Source organism: Phasianus colchicus, chromosome 30, assembly GCF_987193195.1.
Source record: "Phasianus colchicus chromosome 30, bPhaCol1.hap1.1, whole genome shotgun sequence".
NCBI classification, from domain to species: Eukaryota; Metazoa; Chordata; class Aves; order Galliformes; family Phasianidae; genus Phasianus; species Phasianus colchicus.
In genome coordinates this window covers 4,025,935-4,039,936 of record NC_143465.1, presented here as the reverse complement: position 1 = coordinate 4,039,936, position 14,002 = coordinate 4,025,935, and the positions used below count along the sequence as shown (strand labels likewise).

Below are 14,002 nucleotides of genomic sequence, written 5' to 3'. Positions count from 1 at the left end.
TCACATTGTGCACCAGCCACAGCTGGCGCAGAGGCTGTTGGTGCTGTGCTCTTCCTGCAGCATCGGAGCAGTGGAACAGCTCCAGGCTGGATGCCATCCAGGCAATTTCCTCAGAAAGAAGGGATGCAATTGGGAGCAGTGCTGGAAATCATCATAGCACAAAGAGCCCCAGATCTCCTCCACTAGTCCTGAACTGGGAAAGCTGGAATTGTGCACGTCTGTGCTACAAGAAGAGTGAGAACCCACAACAGTGAAGGCAGCATAGATGTTACCTCTATTACAGCCCCTGATAAAACATAATTATAGCACAACTGAGATGAGTGCAGAACCCTTCCAGTTCACCTCGCAGATCCTTCAGTGGTTATTCACGTGCCAAAGGCAACATCACAGAGGGGAAACAGAGCTTGTAAATGGACTTTGCTATTTCCCCAGCCAGGCTTTGGATTTCTACATACCTCACATGCACTTATGAAACCACCTCGTGATGACTAAAGCAAAGCATGGCACCATTCTTTCTCTCTGGCCCAAAAGGGTGAGCAGAGATTGAAACTAAAGGTCGATTTTAGCCCTAGGATGTTAAAATTTAAAATAAAATGGCGAAGAGTAAAACCAAAGCTGAGAACAAGATCCTTTCTCCTCCATAGAGCAACAGAGAGACAAGGCAGTTTCTCAAGAAGTCTCTCCCTCCAACAAGGTCTGCTTGTAAAAAGCACAACAATCCCCATCCGTATCCCCTGGTTCTTCCAGAACACGACTACCCCAGGAACCCAAATGTCAGAAAATGCTTTCTGTGCATCTGAACCATTTGAAGTCTCATCCACAGAAATACAACACCTCTCTCCCTGTCTCCCATAGCAGGCTCTCATACCTTCCTGTAAGGAGCTCTGCAGAAAGCCGAGCCTCCGTCCTCACCTTCCTCACTGCTGCAGAAAGTGCCAAATTTTCCATCCACCAACAGCTTTTATGCTTCCCCAGTTGTCAGCCTCACTGGTGCAAAGACACTGAATCCATTACAAGGAGCAGTTCTGGCAACTCAGCCCCAGGAAGCACGCAGACCACACAGAGACCAGACCTGCTCTGCCTCCCCCCCCCAAACGCTTAACTCATGTTGCTCCCCACTTGATATTATTCCCAGAACCACAGCTTGAAGGGCTGAGCAACATCACAAAGAGATCTCGTGAAGCAAGGATTCAGGAGAGCAGGTTTCGTTGCCAAATTATTCTCCAAGTGTCCTGGCCATCTGACTGTGCTCTCTGGGATGACAGCATCCAAGGATGCAACGTACTTGAAGGCTCAGTTGTCTGTGATCTTCACTGAAGGTGTGCTAGCCCACACGGAGCCCATCAGCCACCAGTTGGGGTACACCACCCCAAATTCAGCAGCTCACTGGGACAGGCAGGCAGCCTCCCTCAGCCTCAGCTGCTGTGTGTGCCTGCATCCCAGGTGTCCCCACAGCCGCATCCCAGGCCAGAGCAGCACCAACAGGCAAAGCCTCGCCTCCATCTCAGAGGGACAGCCTCCTGTTCTTAAAATGTTTTATTTGTAAAAGAGCAATCATTGCTTTACATGGGGAAAAAAAAATCCTGTTGAAGTTACTGTGAAAAATCTTCAAAGAGAGGGAGGAAGAAAAATAACAAAATGAATGCTACAAAAACAAATGAGGAAAAAGAGGAGGAGGTAAAAAAAAAGAGAGGGAGAACTGTGAGAGGGATGGACCCAACTACACCTCTTCCCTCTAGGCAGAGGTACATCAGCCCAAGGGTGAATGGCAGCCTGAAGGAAGGACTCACGGCAGCACAGCTTGGCCCCGATGGCTTTTAGGGCAGGGGGCCTCTCAGAGGCCCACGTGGGGGCACCCCAGGGGGTCTCTGAGCCGGGCGGGGGGGGAGGGGGACTCTCTGATAGCCATACGGTGGGGGGCGAGGGGGGCCGCTGTACCCGTGGGGAGGCATCAGTGGAGGAGGGCCACGCATCCCATGGTGCGGCATGGGGCCAGGGTGACCTGTGGGGAAAGCAGAGCTGTTAGTGACCTCTGTGGGAAGACAGCCCACCCCACACCCTCCCTACGCTTTTAGTTGGTGCCCAGAGGTTGGGGAACTCACCTGCAAACCAGAAAGTTGACGGAAGCCCCAAGCATCAGCCTGGGCCCTCCGAGGGTTATACGCATGGGGCTGCCCCACTCAGTACACCTTCATCCCATGGCACTGTGTCCCCCCCATCATAGGGGTGACCCCACAACTCAGCTCTCACTGGTGGGTGCCATTGTTCTGAGCCTGCACTGTGACCGTGGGTTTTACCGCATCCACAGCCCCTCTAGTGGTGACTGGCGTCCAGCCACTCAGTGCCAAGCTCCAAAGGGACACAAGGTGACGCTGCCCCTCACTCCCCTCCCACAAGTCCCTCCTATAACCCCCAACACGACTGCTGGACACACAGGTCTCAAGAACCCTTCTTTTGGCAAACCCAAAAGACATCTCCCCTCAGGAAATGGGGAGAAACATCAGACAGCACAGTGCTTGTCCTGCAGGCAACGCCCTACATCCCCAGAAACATGAAAAAAGCCCTGGAAAACCCCACCAAGCAGCACAGAGCTGCCAGGTCCTGCTCTGAAATACCTCTCTGTGAGGAGACCGCGCATCACCTCCTTCCCAGCCCTATTAAGGAGGGGATGACAGAGGGCACAGGGCTGAAGCAGGCACTAAACTTGACCAAGGGTCTGACTGACAGAAAATCCACGTGCTGTCTCTCGCAGACACCAACTTACCCATAGGCGACCCAAAATGAGGCCCTCTTGGTGGCATACCCATGGGGGGGGGGCCGGGGTGCGGCATGCCGGGCGGGGGCCGAGGCGGGGGCTGGCCTCCAGAGCCTGGTGGTCCTGGGTGGTGCTGGCCCATCCCAGGCGGGCCATGGTGCACCTGCATGGGAGGCATTCCTGTAGGGATAAAGAGAGCTCAGGATCTGACTGCTGCAGCTCCAGGTGCCTGCTGCAGCCCATGAGGCTGTGAGGTTGAAATGTCAGGTATAGAAAAAGGGCCTGACAGCGGTTTTCTGCTCCCAGCCAGGAGATTTAAGGGGAGAAAGCAAACAGCTCTCCTCTGAAGCACACAGAGAAAGGACAAAAGTGAATGGAGCTGGCTGTAACACATCAGAACTTGGCCAACTCTGGGAAAAATACTGTTCTCAGCGATGCCAGGCAGTTTTTCCACACTGTGTTTTTAGATAAATTTCTTGCTTTCATATAGAAACAAATAGATAATGAATTAGCAGATGAATGTTTCAGGCAAGGCTGAAGTAAGGCCTTTTTTGGGGGGTTGGTCCCTTCCAACCCCTACAATTCTGTGATTCTGTGATAGGAAATACTGCTTGGGTAGAAGGAAGAAAACGCAGCAAATGTGGCACAGCCCTTCCACAGGGGCTCAGGGAGAAGCCACCACCTTGGAGATTTCCATTAAGAACACGAGCAAACTGACTTTGAAGCTTGCTCTGCTCTGAGCAGGAATAAAGCCTGCATTTCTCCACCCTCCCCACACCCCACCAACAATTCTATTATTTTAATCTCATAAGGAAACAAAACCAAAATACCAATTGCTTTCTCCTTCAAAAATAAATAAATAAATAAACAAGAGCCAGGTGCAGGTCCGCTGCACACGCAGTATGGAAGCACTCTCTCAGGCTTCCCTGTGCAGTACGCAACCAGCTGTTCCACAGCCTGAAGAGCCAGGATGTGATCAGGGACAGCAGCAGCCATCTGCTCAGCACACACCAGGGCCAGGATCACAGAAAGGCCCCTAATCAGCCAGCGTGCCCCGCAGCCCTTGGGGCAGGGGTTATTATAGAGCAGGCAAGATTAGAAACAATGAAATCAGAATGTTTCTTTTTTCTTTTTCAAAGCCAATGCAAAATGGATTTAATTTTTGCCTTGAAAACCACAGAATCTAGATGTATACGCTACTCATTCCCCAGTACTACAGGGGAGCTGTAGGGCCTAACCCTCTGCCCTGTCTGCCTGCTCCACCACGGCTGTACTGTACTTAGTGCCTTCTTGACAACACCAGTAATTCTCTCCCCGTTTTACAGAAGGGAAGCCTCACGGAAGAAACACAAGAGGGGATGATTTATTGAAGGCCATTCCACAGCAGAAAAGGTTCTGCATCTCCTGAGCTTGGTAACTGCCTGACACATACCTGGGTGGTGCATGCCGCCCGGTGGGAAGGCGTGTGGGTGAGGCGGGTGGCCTCCGGTGGGTGCAGCCCCAGCGGGGGGGCCAGGGGCACCGGCTCCAGGTGGCATTGGTGGAGGTGGCATGGCAGGAGGCATGCCAGGAGGCATTGCTCCAGGAGGTGGCACCGGTGGGGGAAATGATCCTGGGGGTGGGAGGCCTGGAAAGAGAGAGAGCAGCAATGAAGATATGCTTCAGTACAAAAGGATGAAAAACAAGCACAAAGAGTCCCAGACAATCAGGAAGGAGGGGAAAGCACAATAAGCCACAGCAAACAGAAAAATCAGCAGACTGAAGCAATAGGATCCATCCACTCCATACTGGGAGAACACAGGCTGAGCTGCTGCAGCATGAGAAGAATTCCCAAGGATCACAGCCTTGCAATCCTGCAGATCTGCAGGGCTTTGCGTTGTCACCAAGAGCACCCATGTGGCACAGTGCTGCTGCACTGAGCACCCACATGTGACACTGAGCAGCTCTACACAGAACAAAGCTTTCCAGCTCTGCCCAAAGACACTCCAGAAACACAAACAGGTGATGAGACTTAGGAGTCCTGTCCTCACCCAGGGCATACTGCTGCAAGGTGAAAGCAGGCTACTTCCACAGACCCCAGGGCAGCAACAAACACACACACTAAGCACCAAAACCGCCTCTTTTCAACCTAACATGGCTCTACCCACCTGGAGGGGTGACACCAGGTCCCAGAGCGGTGACCACAGGAGTGGGGACAGATGGAGGAGGAGGAGCATCGGCAAACAGCTGGTGGGGCCGATCTGCCTGAGAGAGTGGATTCTGAGCTGCCAGGAGCCGCTCGGCAGCTGAGCCATGCCGCTCGCCTTTGGAATCCTTCTTGAAGGCATAGGAGACAGTGATGGGCCTGTTGCAGAGGTATTGTCCATTCATGGCCTCGATAGCAGCGTCAGAAGCATCAAAGCTGGCGAAGTTGATGAAGGCATAACCCTTGGAATTGCCTGTGTCCGGATCCCGCATAATCTTGGGTGTCTGTAAGATGACCCCGAAGGCGCTGAAGGTGTCGTACAACAGCTTCTCATCGATTTCAGGGTCCAGGTTGCCTATGAAGATGTTGGCCCCCACATCCAGGTTCTTGTTGTGAGCCGAGGCTTTGTTCACTCGAATCGGCTTCCCATACAATTTGATCATGTTCATGATCTTAATGGCATAATCTGCGTCCTCCTCACTGAGGAACTCCACGAACCCATAGCCTGCAACATGGCCCCACACAAAGCTTCAGGTCAGAGCAGAACCACGGCCTTACGCTGCTCCCCACTGCCTCTAAGGGGCACGCTGTTCCTGCAGCCTGAAGGCACCGACCCCTCTCACTTAAAAACTGAGCCCAGAGTTCTCCCAAGATGAAGGCCCTGCAAATCATCCACCCTCACCTCCTTTCCTGCAACAACTGCTCTCTGACCACACTTCTCCCATGCTTCCAACTAAAGTATTCTACTCCACATGAGCTTTTTGGAGAGCATGCCACTCACCCTGGTGCTGGCCTGTGACTCGATCCTTGGGCATGTGGGTGTTGACCACGGGGCCTGCCTGGAGGAAGAGCTCCCACAGCAGCGGCTCGCTGACCTTCTCGTCCAAACCACCCACATATACAGTCGCATCTGGAGCAGAGCAGAAAAGAGACTGAATGAGCAGCACGTGGGAGCTGTAGGCCTGAGCCTTGAGAGCTCGATGAGGAAGTTATCAGAGGCTGCAGGAGGTGCCAGGGCAGAGCCCTGCCTGAAGCCGGGAGTTAACACGGCCTCTTTATGCTGTTCCAAATCAGAGGTTCTGCAACGAGACCCTGAGCGCAGTTCCAGGAAGGCCGCACAGTCCCTCCACCTCACGGTGGAGAACTCCATACAGACAACCACCCACTCACCCTCAGCGAGGCCCGAGCACCCCAATCGCCCCCCCCACCGACTCGCCGTCCCCGCGCAGCCCCGCACCGCTCACCCTGGTTCCGTTCCGAGATGGGCCCCGCCGCCATCTTGGCCTGCTCCCTCCCGCGCGGCACCGAAGCGACGCAACGTGACGCGACGCGACGTAAGGCGGCGTAAAGCGCCGCAGTGTCACGCTGCGACGTCACCACGGACGCGAACCGGAAGTGGCGTTGGCGCCCGAGGACGGCAGCTATGCTGCGTCAGGGAGGGAGCGGCCTTCCGTGCACCCCTCCCCTTCTGTCGCGATAACCCCCGCCCCTCGACAAACCGCGACATCCCCCGGGTGTCGGGGCCCCCGGCACGCTCCTCCAATGGCAGCCACACACCGTTGCCTGCAGAACGCTGTGCTTTAATAGGCAAATAAAAATATCACTGACACACGGCCCAGCCACCCCCCTCCAGCCGCGGCGTGGGGCCGGGGCTCCTGCGTTGTGCTCCTGTGGGCGCAGCCCGAGGAGGGGTCAGAACCCCACCGCCCCAAGGTGCTGATCCCCTCTGAGCTGTGGCAGGGGGGGAACCCCAGTGCTGCTGTGGGGCCTCCAGTGAGGGATGAAGCCCCATAGAGCTGTGGGCCCCATAAAGTTCTGGGCTCCAAAAAGCCACAGGGCTCAAAAAGCTACAGGCCCCAAAGAACTGGGAGCCCCCAAAAGCCCCAGGCACTAACAGACCACGGGCCCCAAAAAGCTGTGGTCCCCAAAAGGCCCCAGCCTGCCCAGAAAAACGCAGGCAATAAAGAGCCGTGGACCCCCAAAAGCTGTAAGCCCCCAAAATCCTCAGGCCCCAAAGAGCCATGGTCCCCAGAAAGCCCCTGGGCCCAAAAAATGGTGGTCCCCCAAAAATCCCAGGCCCCAAAAAGCTGTGGCGCCAGTGCAGAGCCAAAGGCAGCAGCTGAGCAGTATGGGGAAGCATTGCCAGCACCTGGGGGGCTGCATCCCTCCACAACCCCCAGACTGGAAGGACCCCAAGGGATGAGTCCATCCCTGCTGTATGTTCCCACCTCCAGAGCCCCCCAGGACCCTCACCGTGAGGGTGCCAGAGGGCTGCTGGCAGGCTCAGCATGGGCCCTGTCCTGCTGCCATGCACAGAGCCGGTCCTGCAGCAGTGCCAGTTCCTCCACCAGCAGAGCCGGGCACGGGGCCAGGCGGCCATGCTGTGGGGGGTATGTGGGGTCAGGGTGGGGCACTGCAGGGTTGGGATGTAGACATGTGGGGTTGGATAGGCACATATGGGGTTGGGATGAATGCACATGGGGATGAGGTGGAAACATGGGGTTGGATGGACACATATGGGATGCGAACAGATGGTTATGTGGGGTTGGGGTGGATGCACATGGGATTGGGATGGGTGGATACACGGGGTTGGGATGGTCACACATGGGATTGGATGGACAAACATGGGATTGGGAGGGACACTCACGGGGGTGAGATGGACACGTGGGATTGGGAAGAATGTACATGGGGTTGGAATGGATGCATGGGGTTGGGATGGATGCACACTGGGGTGGGATGGATGAATGTGGGACTGGATTGGTCACATGTGGGGTTGGATGGATACACGGGGTTGGGATGGATCTATGTGGGATTAGGATGGAGACAAGGGGTTGAGAGTCCCCCAGCCCCATTACCTGTGCCTCAGGAAGACCCCGCAGGTAGCAGCGTCGCCAGAGCCGCACGGAAGGTCCTGCAGCACAGGGCAGCAGCAGCCCTCGGGGGGGTGTGGGAATACGGTCACCCCCCCGATCACTGAGGGTCTCCAGGGAGGGGGCCCAGCGCAGCAGGCGAGGGGGGAGACGGCCGCTCCGCCATGGGAAGGGCTGTGGGGTCAGAGAGCCCTTGGACAGAGACAGCACCGCCCCAGAGCTCGATCCTGACCAGGCACTGGCAGGCTGGGAAATAGGAGAAAATGGGTTAGGGGCTGTGGGGGGAAACCTAGAAGCTGGGGGTGCAAAGGGGTGCTAAGGAGAAATAGGGGAAAAGCTGGGTTAGTGGCAATGGGGAGGGTAACCAGAAAATGGGGTAAAAGCGGGAAGGAAGGGGAAATGGGGAGAAAACACCAATTGGGGTGAAAAAGGGTGATAAGGGGGAATGGCAGCCCCCCAGCTCACTCACTGTGCCCTTGTTCTGGGGGTCCACAGCATCGGGGGTCCCCACGGGGCCGGCGTCCCATGCTGGGTTCCAGAATCGTGCCTGCTGCTGTCGGCTGTAGTGCAGCCCCCAGGCCCAGACAGGAGGCAAACGGCATGTGGAGCTGCCTGGGGAGGGGTCCCAGCGGCCACTCACAGGGGTGTAGGTCTGGGTGCGAGGCTGCTGCTGCAGGGGGACAGGGGGTTAGCCCCAAAGAGGGACTGTGCAGGGCATGGAGAAACTGAGGTGCATATGGGGAAACTGAGGCATGGGGATGGGGAAACTGAGGCCCCATATGTGATTCAATTTCCCTCCCACCTCTGTTTCCTCTCTCGTGCCCCATTTTCCTCCTCTTCCTTCTCCATTCCTCCCTATCCTATCCCAGATGGGGAATGGGGCAGGAGAGGGGAAACAGGTGGGGGGAAAATTGAGGCAGGAGAGGGGGAAATTGAGGCACAGAACGGGAAACTGAAGCACAGGGATGGGGAAACTGAGGAAGAAGAGGGAGGGAACTGAGGCAGAGAAAGGGAAACTGAGGCAGGCCACCCTGCTCACCACCCCACCACGGCCCCGCTGCCTCTGGCAGCTGAAGAGGAAGGTGCTGCAGTAGGGCAGGAAGGTGCTGTCGTGCAGGGCCAGCAGGTATGCCTCGGTGAAGCCAAACGCCGCTGGGAACTGCCGCAGCAGCTGCCAGGTACAGTCCAGGAACAGTAGGAAGACAGGGGACTGCGGGGGGGTATACACAGGTGTCACCCCCAGGGAGGTGATGTGGGGATGGTACCCCAGGGGGTGACACGGGTGAGGGATTTGGGATTGTCACCTCCTCACGGGGGCTGTCCCGGCACAGGCCAAGGCGCTGTGGGAAGGGGTGCCCCGCTGCTACCCACTCACGCTGCACCAGGCTCTGGAAGCCATGCAGGGTGCGTGCATGGGGGTCTGCCAGCAGCTGCACCAGTGAGGCCAGCAGGCAGCTCAGGTCACGGTCTGAAGGCTCTGGGGAAAGAGGGGCAAGTGGAGAGGATGGGGGGGCCCCATTGTGACCCCCACCCCAATGCCCTTCATCCCAGGACCCCTACCGTGGTGTCCCCCACCACAGTCCCTCCCTCCTCATCACCCCCAAACCCTGGTGTCCCTTGTCCTGGTGTCCTCCCCACTCTAATCCCCCCCCCCCCAGTTTGCCCCCCACCAATGTTCACCACTCCAGTGTTCCCTACCCTGGTGTCCCCCACCACAATGGCTCCCACTTCATAATTCCCCTACTCCAATGTCCCCTATCCTAGTGTCCCCCACCCCAATGGCCTCCACCCCAGTGTCCCCTCACTCCGGTGTTCCTTCCATCCCACTGTCCCCACCCCAATGCCCCCCACCCCTACCCTGCAGGACAACAGAGCACCATTTCCCTGCCAGCAGCGATGCCACCTCCACAGCTTTTCTCAAGCAGGCTCTGGGAACCAGGGGGAGAGAGGGGTCAGTACTCCCCAAAATGACCTCATTGCCTCCTGGGGGCAACCAACCTCGCAGCCCCTGCGAGACGCTGACCCCCATCCAACGCAGCTCCCTAGAATGCTGAGCTTGGATTTGGGGGGCTGTCCCCCAACCAAGGCAGTGCCCCAACACCCTGGGATTGGTTTGGGGGCACCCAAAGTGGGGGTCTTTAGGGTTGCACCCCCTAAACCTCACCGGACATGCTCCAGCCACCGCGTCCCTTCCAGCGCTGACAGCCACTTCTCATCAGCTGCTGCACCTGGTTTGGATGGAGGGGAGAGGGTCAGACAACGAGAATGGACCCTGCCCCCTCCCCCCACCCTCCTGTGATCCCCACTCCTCTTACCAGGCAGGCACAGCGCCTGCAGCCTGAGGTGTGCCAGCTGGATGTCAGGGGGGCTGGGCAGCTCAGCGGTGTCAGCCAGCACACATGGCCTGCATCCAGCACCCAGCAGCACCTCCAGGCACCTGGGGGGGGTGGGAACAGCACCCTGCATGGGGCCGGACATAGTGATCCCCTCCCCCCCCCCACCCCCCCCACTCCCCTCTAGGATGGGATTTACCTGATGTCCTCACTGCCTGGCTCTGAGGCTGCGTGGAAGCCAGCGGCTCTCAGCAGGTCACTGCCATTCGGGTGGTGCCAGCACAGCCGCTGTGTGCAGATGGGACCCCCATCATGTCACCCCCCCCACATCACCCCACATCACCCCACATCCCATTACTCACAGCCACGCGGCGCTCTTGGAAGTGGGCGAACGTTCGCTTGAGGTCGTGGTCCAGCAGCGTGCTCGGCACCCACAGGTAGCGGGGAAGGCTGCAGGTGGATGTGTGTTGGGGTCCCGCATGGATTGGGGGCACATCCCACGCACCCCCCCACACTGTATCTACCTGGCGGCCATATCAAAGCGCTCATTGACGGCGCTCACCCTCCAGCCCACTGCCCCCAGGCGCTGCAGCTCTCGCTCCCAATCCTGGAGGCTCTCGAAGAGCAGCGTGGGGGGGGAGCCTTCCTCCTCATCATCTCCCATCGTGGCATCCACGTGGCTCCTGCTGTCCCCTGGCCAGGTGGCTGTCTCCCGTGCTTCAGCGATGGCGTTGGCCACCTGTGGCAAGGAGCGAGGGCTGAGTGCTGCGACCCCACGTAAGCCCTCTCCCTAAAAATTGCTGTGTGCCCCCCTGCCCCCATCCTCAACCTCATCTCCCATTGTGGTATCCACGTGGCTCCTTATCCTGGTTGCAACCCTGTCCTCATCCAGCCCCATTCCAGTGCGTCCCAGTCCCATCCAGCCCCATCTCAGTGCGCCCCAGTCTCATTCAGCCCCATTCTATTTGCATCCCAGTCCCCACTCACTCTTATCCTGATCCCAACCTGGTCCTATCCCAATCCCATCCAGACCAAATCCAGTGCACCCCAGCTGCATCCTGATCCCAGTCTGCCCACACTCTGACCCCAAGCTGGCAGCATCCCTGCCCTTATTCCATCCCCAACCCAGCTGCATCCCACTCCCATCCCAGCCACATCCTGATCCTATCCTGCTCCTATCTCAGCTGCATCCCAGCCCTGTTCCAATCCCATCCCAGTTGCATCCTGACCCCAAGCTGCACACATCCTGACCCCAAAGGGCTGCAGCCTGACACTATCCCAGCTTGCATCACTGCCTTTATCCAGCCCCAACCCAGATGCACTCTGCTCCATCCCAGCCATGTCCCTGTCCCCACCCGCCTGTGTTCTGACCATACCCCAGTACCATCCTGATCCCATCCCAGCCGCATCCCGACTGCAATCTGTCTACATCTTGACCCCAAGCTGGCAGCATCCCTGCCCTTATTCCAGCCCCCACACAGCTGCATCCCAGCCCCATCCCAGCTGCATCCCAGCTGCATTCCAATCCCACATCCCAATCCCCACACTTGTGCAATGGTGTTGGACACCTGCAGCGTGGAGCCCAGGGCCGACACCGTTTTGGGTGAGCCCCCACCTCAAACGCCATCCATCCCCTCACCCGGAACGCCTGCAGCCCCAGCCCGTTCTCTGGGAAGTGGAAACGCAGCAGACGGAAATCCTGGCAGAAAACTGCCAGCTCCTCAGGTATGAAGGTGAGGGTGGAGGAGGCCGTCAGCACCGTGGGTTTGGTGAAGCTGCTGGCTGAGAAAGGGGGGAGGTGGTGGCCATCAAACCCCCCCTGGGTCATTGCAGATGGGGTCAGGGCTGTGTCCCCATCCTGTCCCCTACCTGCCACCAGTGTGCGGATGCAGCGCAGTGCCACGCTGTAGTCACTCTGCAAAAAGGGGCTGAAGCTGGGGGGCTGCAGAGGGGGGTGAATGATGGGAGGTGGCCCAGAACCCTTAGGGGCAGCAGGGCAGGAGCAGGGCCTCACAGCCCCATCCCCACCCCACGTCCCACAGAGAGGAGCTCCCAGGGTGTAAGGGGCAATGGGGGTCATATCCAAGGAGAGGTTGGGTTTGGGGAGGGGAGGTAGGGGGTCAGGGTGCAAGAAGGGATGGGATCACACTGGGATCAGGATGCAGTCAGGGCCAGTCTCAAATGCAGCTGGGATGTGGCTGGGATGCTACTGGTATAGGATCAGGATGGGATCAGGGTGGAAACATCCAGATGGGGACGATTGCAGCTAGGACTGGGTCAGGATGCAGACAGCTTGGGGTCAAGGCGAGGGTAGACTGGGGTCAGGAGGCAGCTGGGATGGGACTAGGACACAACTAGGATGGGATTCGGATGGGGCTGGGATGGGATCGGGATACAGATGGGTTGGGGCTAAATGAAGGCAGGGATGCAGCCAGAATCACTGAATCACAGCATGTTTTGGGTCAGAAGGGACCTTTGAGAGCATCTCATTCCTCCCACCCCACTGCCAGCAGGGACACCTCCCAGCACACTGGGCTGCTCGAAGCCCCATCCACCTGGCCCCACGGATGGGGGACCCACAGCCCTTCTGCGCAGCCTGTTCCAGCATCTCCCCATCCTCACAGTAAAGTATTTCTTCCTAATATCTAGTCTGGATCTTCCCTCTTCCAGTTTAAAGCCATTCCCCTCACCCAGTCGCGACATGCCCTTATCAAAAGTTTCTCCCCAGTTTTCCTGTCAGCCCCCACCAGGTAAAAAGATATGGGTAGACTGGGGTCAGGATGCAGTTGGGATGTGGCATGTATTGGTTCTGGATGGGAATGGGATGGATCCAGGGTGGGATAAGGACATGGGTGGATGGGGACTGGGATGCAGCTGGGATGGGACTGGGATGCTGCTGGGAGTGGGAGAGGGTCAGGTGCAGCCGCTTGGGGTCAGGGTGTGGTCAGCTTGGGGTCAGGATGCAGCTGGGATGGGACTAGGATGGGACACGATCGGATGGGGAACAATGATGCAGACGGGTCTGGAATGGAGCACGGGTGGGTCCGGGAGGGGATGAGGACACGGGCGGGTGGGGACAGGGATGCTGCTGGGTCACGGTCAGGGCGCAGCCGACCGGTGAGGGTGCAGGCAGCGTGGGATGAGGACGCAGCGGGGATGGGAACCCGACGGGCCGGGGTGGGACCGGGGTTGGTCGCGGTGCGGCGATGTCCCCACCTGCGCTCCGGGCACGAACGCCACGCGGACGTTGGTGCAGAGCAGAGTGCCCCGCACGGAGCCGCCCCCCCCGCGGTGCCGCACTTCCCGCGCTGCCTCCAGAACCACCTCCCCTACGGGACGGGACGGGATGGCACGGGACCCCCCAATAGGGCCGGGTCAGTGCCCCACATAGCGGACGCCCCCCCCTACCTGGCAGCACGGGGAGGGCCGAGAGGCCACAGCGCGTCGCGCTCATGGCGGAGGACTTTGCCCGCAGAGCCCCGCCCGGACCCCCCCCCCGCGGCCCGCGGAGCTCCGCACGGCACTGCCCGGGGGGGCGGGGCGGGGGGTGGGGCGGCTGCTGAGACCGCGTAGGGTACGCGGGTCTGGTTGGGGTACAGCTCCCCCCACCCAATAAGGAGGGCGCGGTGCTGGATGTGGAGTGTAGAAGGCTGCAAGTTCCTCAGTCCCATAGGGACGTATGGCGCTAGGGGGGAACCCCGTGAGCCCTACGTGGGATGGGTAGTGCTGGGGGTGTGCAGTTCCTCCCACACCAGCCCACCGGGTTATATGGCGCTGGATGGGATGGACTGCAGGTTCCTGAACCCCATAAGGTTGTATGGGGTTAGAGGGGCGAGGGGGTGCAGCTCCTCCCTCCCTA

General features: G+C 58.5%; 2 protein-coding genes across 14 annotated transcripts; both read right to left on the bottom strand.

Annotated features, from left to right (window-relative positions):
• Positions 1–1,521: 1,521 nt before the first annotated feature.
• Positions 1,522–6,319, bottom strand: SF3B4 (splicing factor 3b subunit 4). The gene is made up of 6 exons (XM_031606254.2): positions 6,185–6,319; positions 5,722–5,850; positions 4,903–5,445; positions 4,188–4,382; positions 2,765–2,935; positions 1,522–2,002 (listed from the first exon to the last, which is right to left on the bottom strand). Exons 1-6 carry the CDS (start codon positions 6,216–6,218, stop codon positions 1,818–1,820), a joined length of 1,257 nt encoding a protein of 418 aa, XP_031462114.1. The 5' UTR covers positions 6,219–6,319; the 3' UTR covers positions 1,522–1,817.
• A 40-nt stretch (positions 6,320–6,359) lies between these two features.
• On the bottom strand, positions 6,360–13,658 carry MTMR11 (myotubularin related protein 11). 13 transcript variants are annotated; one of them, XM_090126887.1, is made up of 16 exons: positions 13,552–13,658; positions 13,360–13,472; positions 12,013–12,085; positions 11,759–11,925; positions 10,668–10,882; positions 10,506–10,593; positions 10,343–10,431; positions 10,126–10,247; positions 9,975–10,038; positions 9,668–9,738; positions 9,115–9,287; positions 8,850–9,020; positions 8,280–8,480; positions 7,796–8,056; positions 7,194–7,321; positions 6,360–6,518 (listed from the first exon to the last, which is right to left on the bottom strand). In XM_090126887.1, the coding sequence occupies exons 1-16, from the start codon at positions 13,595–13,597 to the stop codon at positions 6,362–6,364; spliced, it is 2,139 nt and encodes a 712-aa protein (XP_089983013.1). In that variant the 5' UTR covers positions 13,598–13,658; the 3' UTR covers positions 6,360–6,361. The 13 variants fall into 13 exon arrangements, with proteins under 13 accessions (XP_089983013.1, XP_089983018.1, XP_089983006.1 ...); XM_090126892.1 differs by having other exon boundaries at positions 11,783–11,925; XM_090126880.1 differs by having other exon boundaries at positions 7,194–8,056.
• Between the last annotated feature and the right edge of the window lie 344 nt (positions 13,659–14,002).

Coding starts and splice junctions, on each gene's coding strand:
- SF3B4 (XM_031606254.2), bottom strand. CDS start 6,218: ATGGCGGCGGGGCCCATCTCGGAACGGAACCAGG. Junction 2,936..4,187: donor GGGCGGCATGCACCACCCAG/GTATGTGTCAGG, acceptor TTATCCCTACAG/GAATGCCTCCCATGCAGGTG. Junction 2,003..2,764: donor TCATTTTGGGTCGCCTATGG/GTAAGTTGGTGT, acceptor CTTTCCCCACAG/GTCACCCTGGCCCCATGCCG.
- MTMR11 (XM_090126880.1), bottom strand. CDS start 13,597: ATGAGCGCGACGCGCTGTGGCCTCTCGGCCCTCCCCGTGCTGCCAG. Junction 10,594..10,667: donor CGCTTTGATATGGCCGCCAG/GTAGATACAGTG, acceptor ATCCACCTGCAG/CCTTCCCCGCTACCTGTGGG. Junction 9,739..9,974: donor CGGTGGCTGGAGCATGTCCG/GTGAGGTTTAGG, acceptor CCTGGTTCCCAG/AGCCTGCTTGAGAAAAGCTG.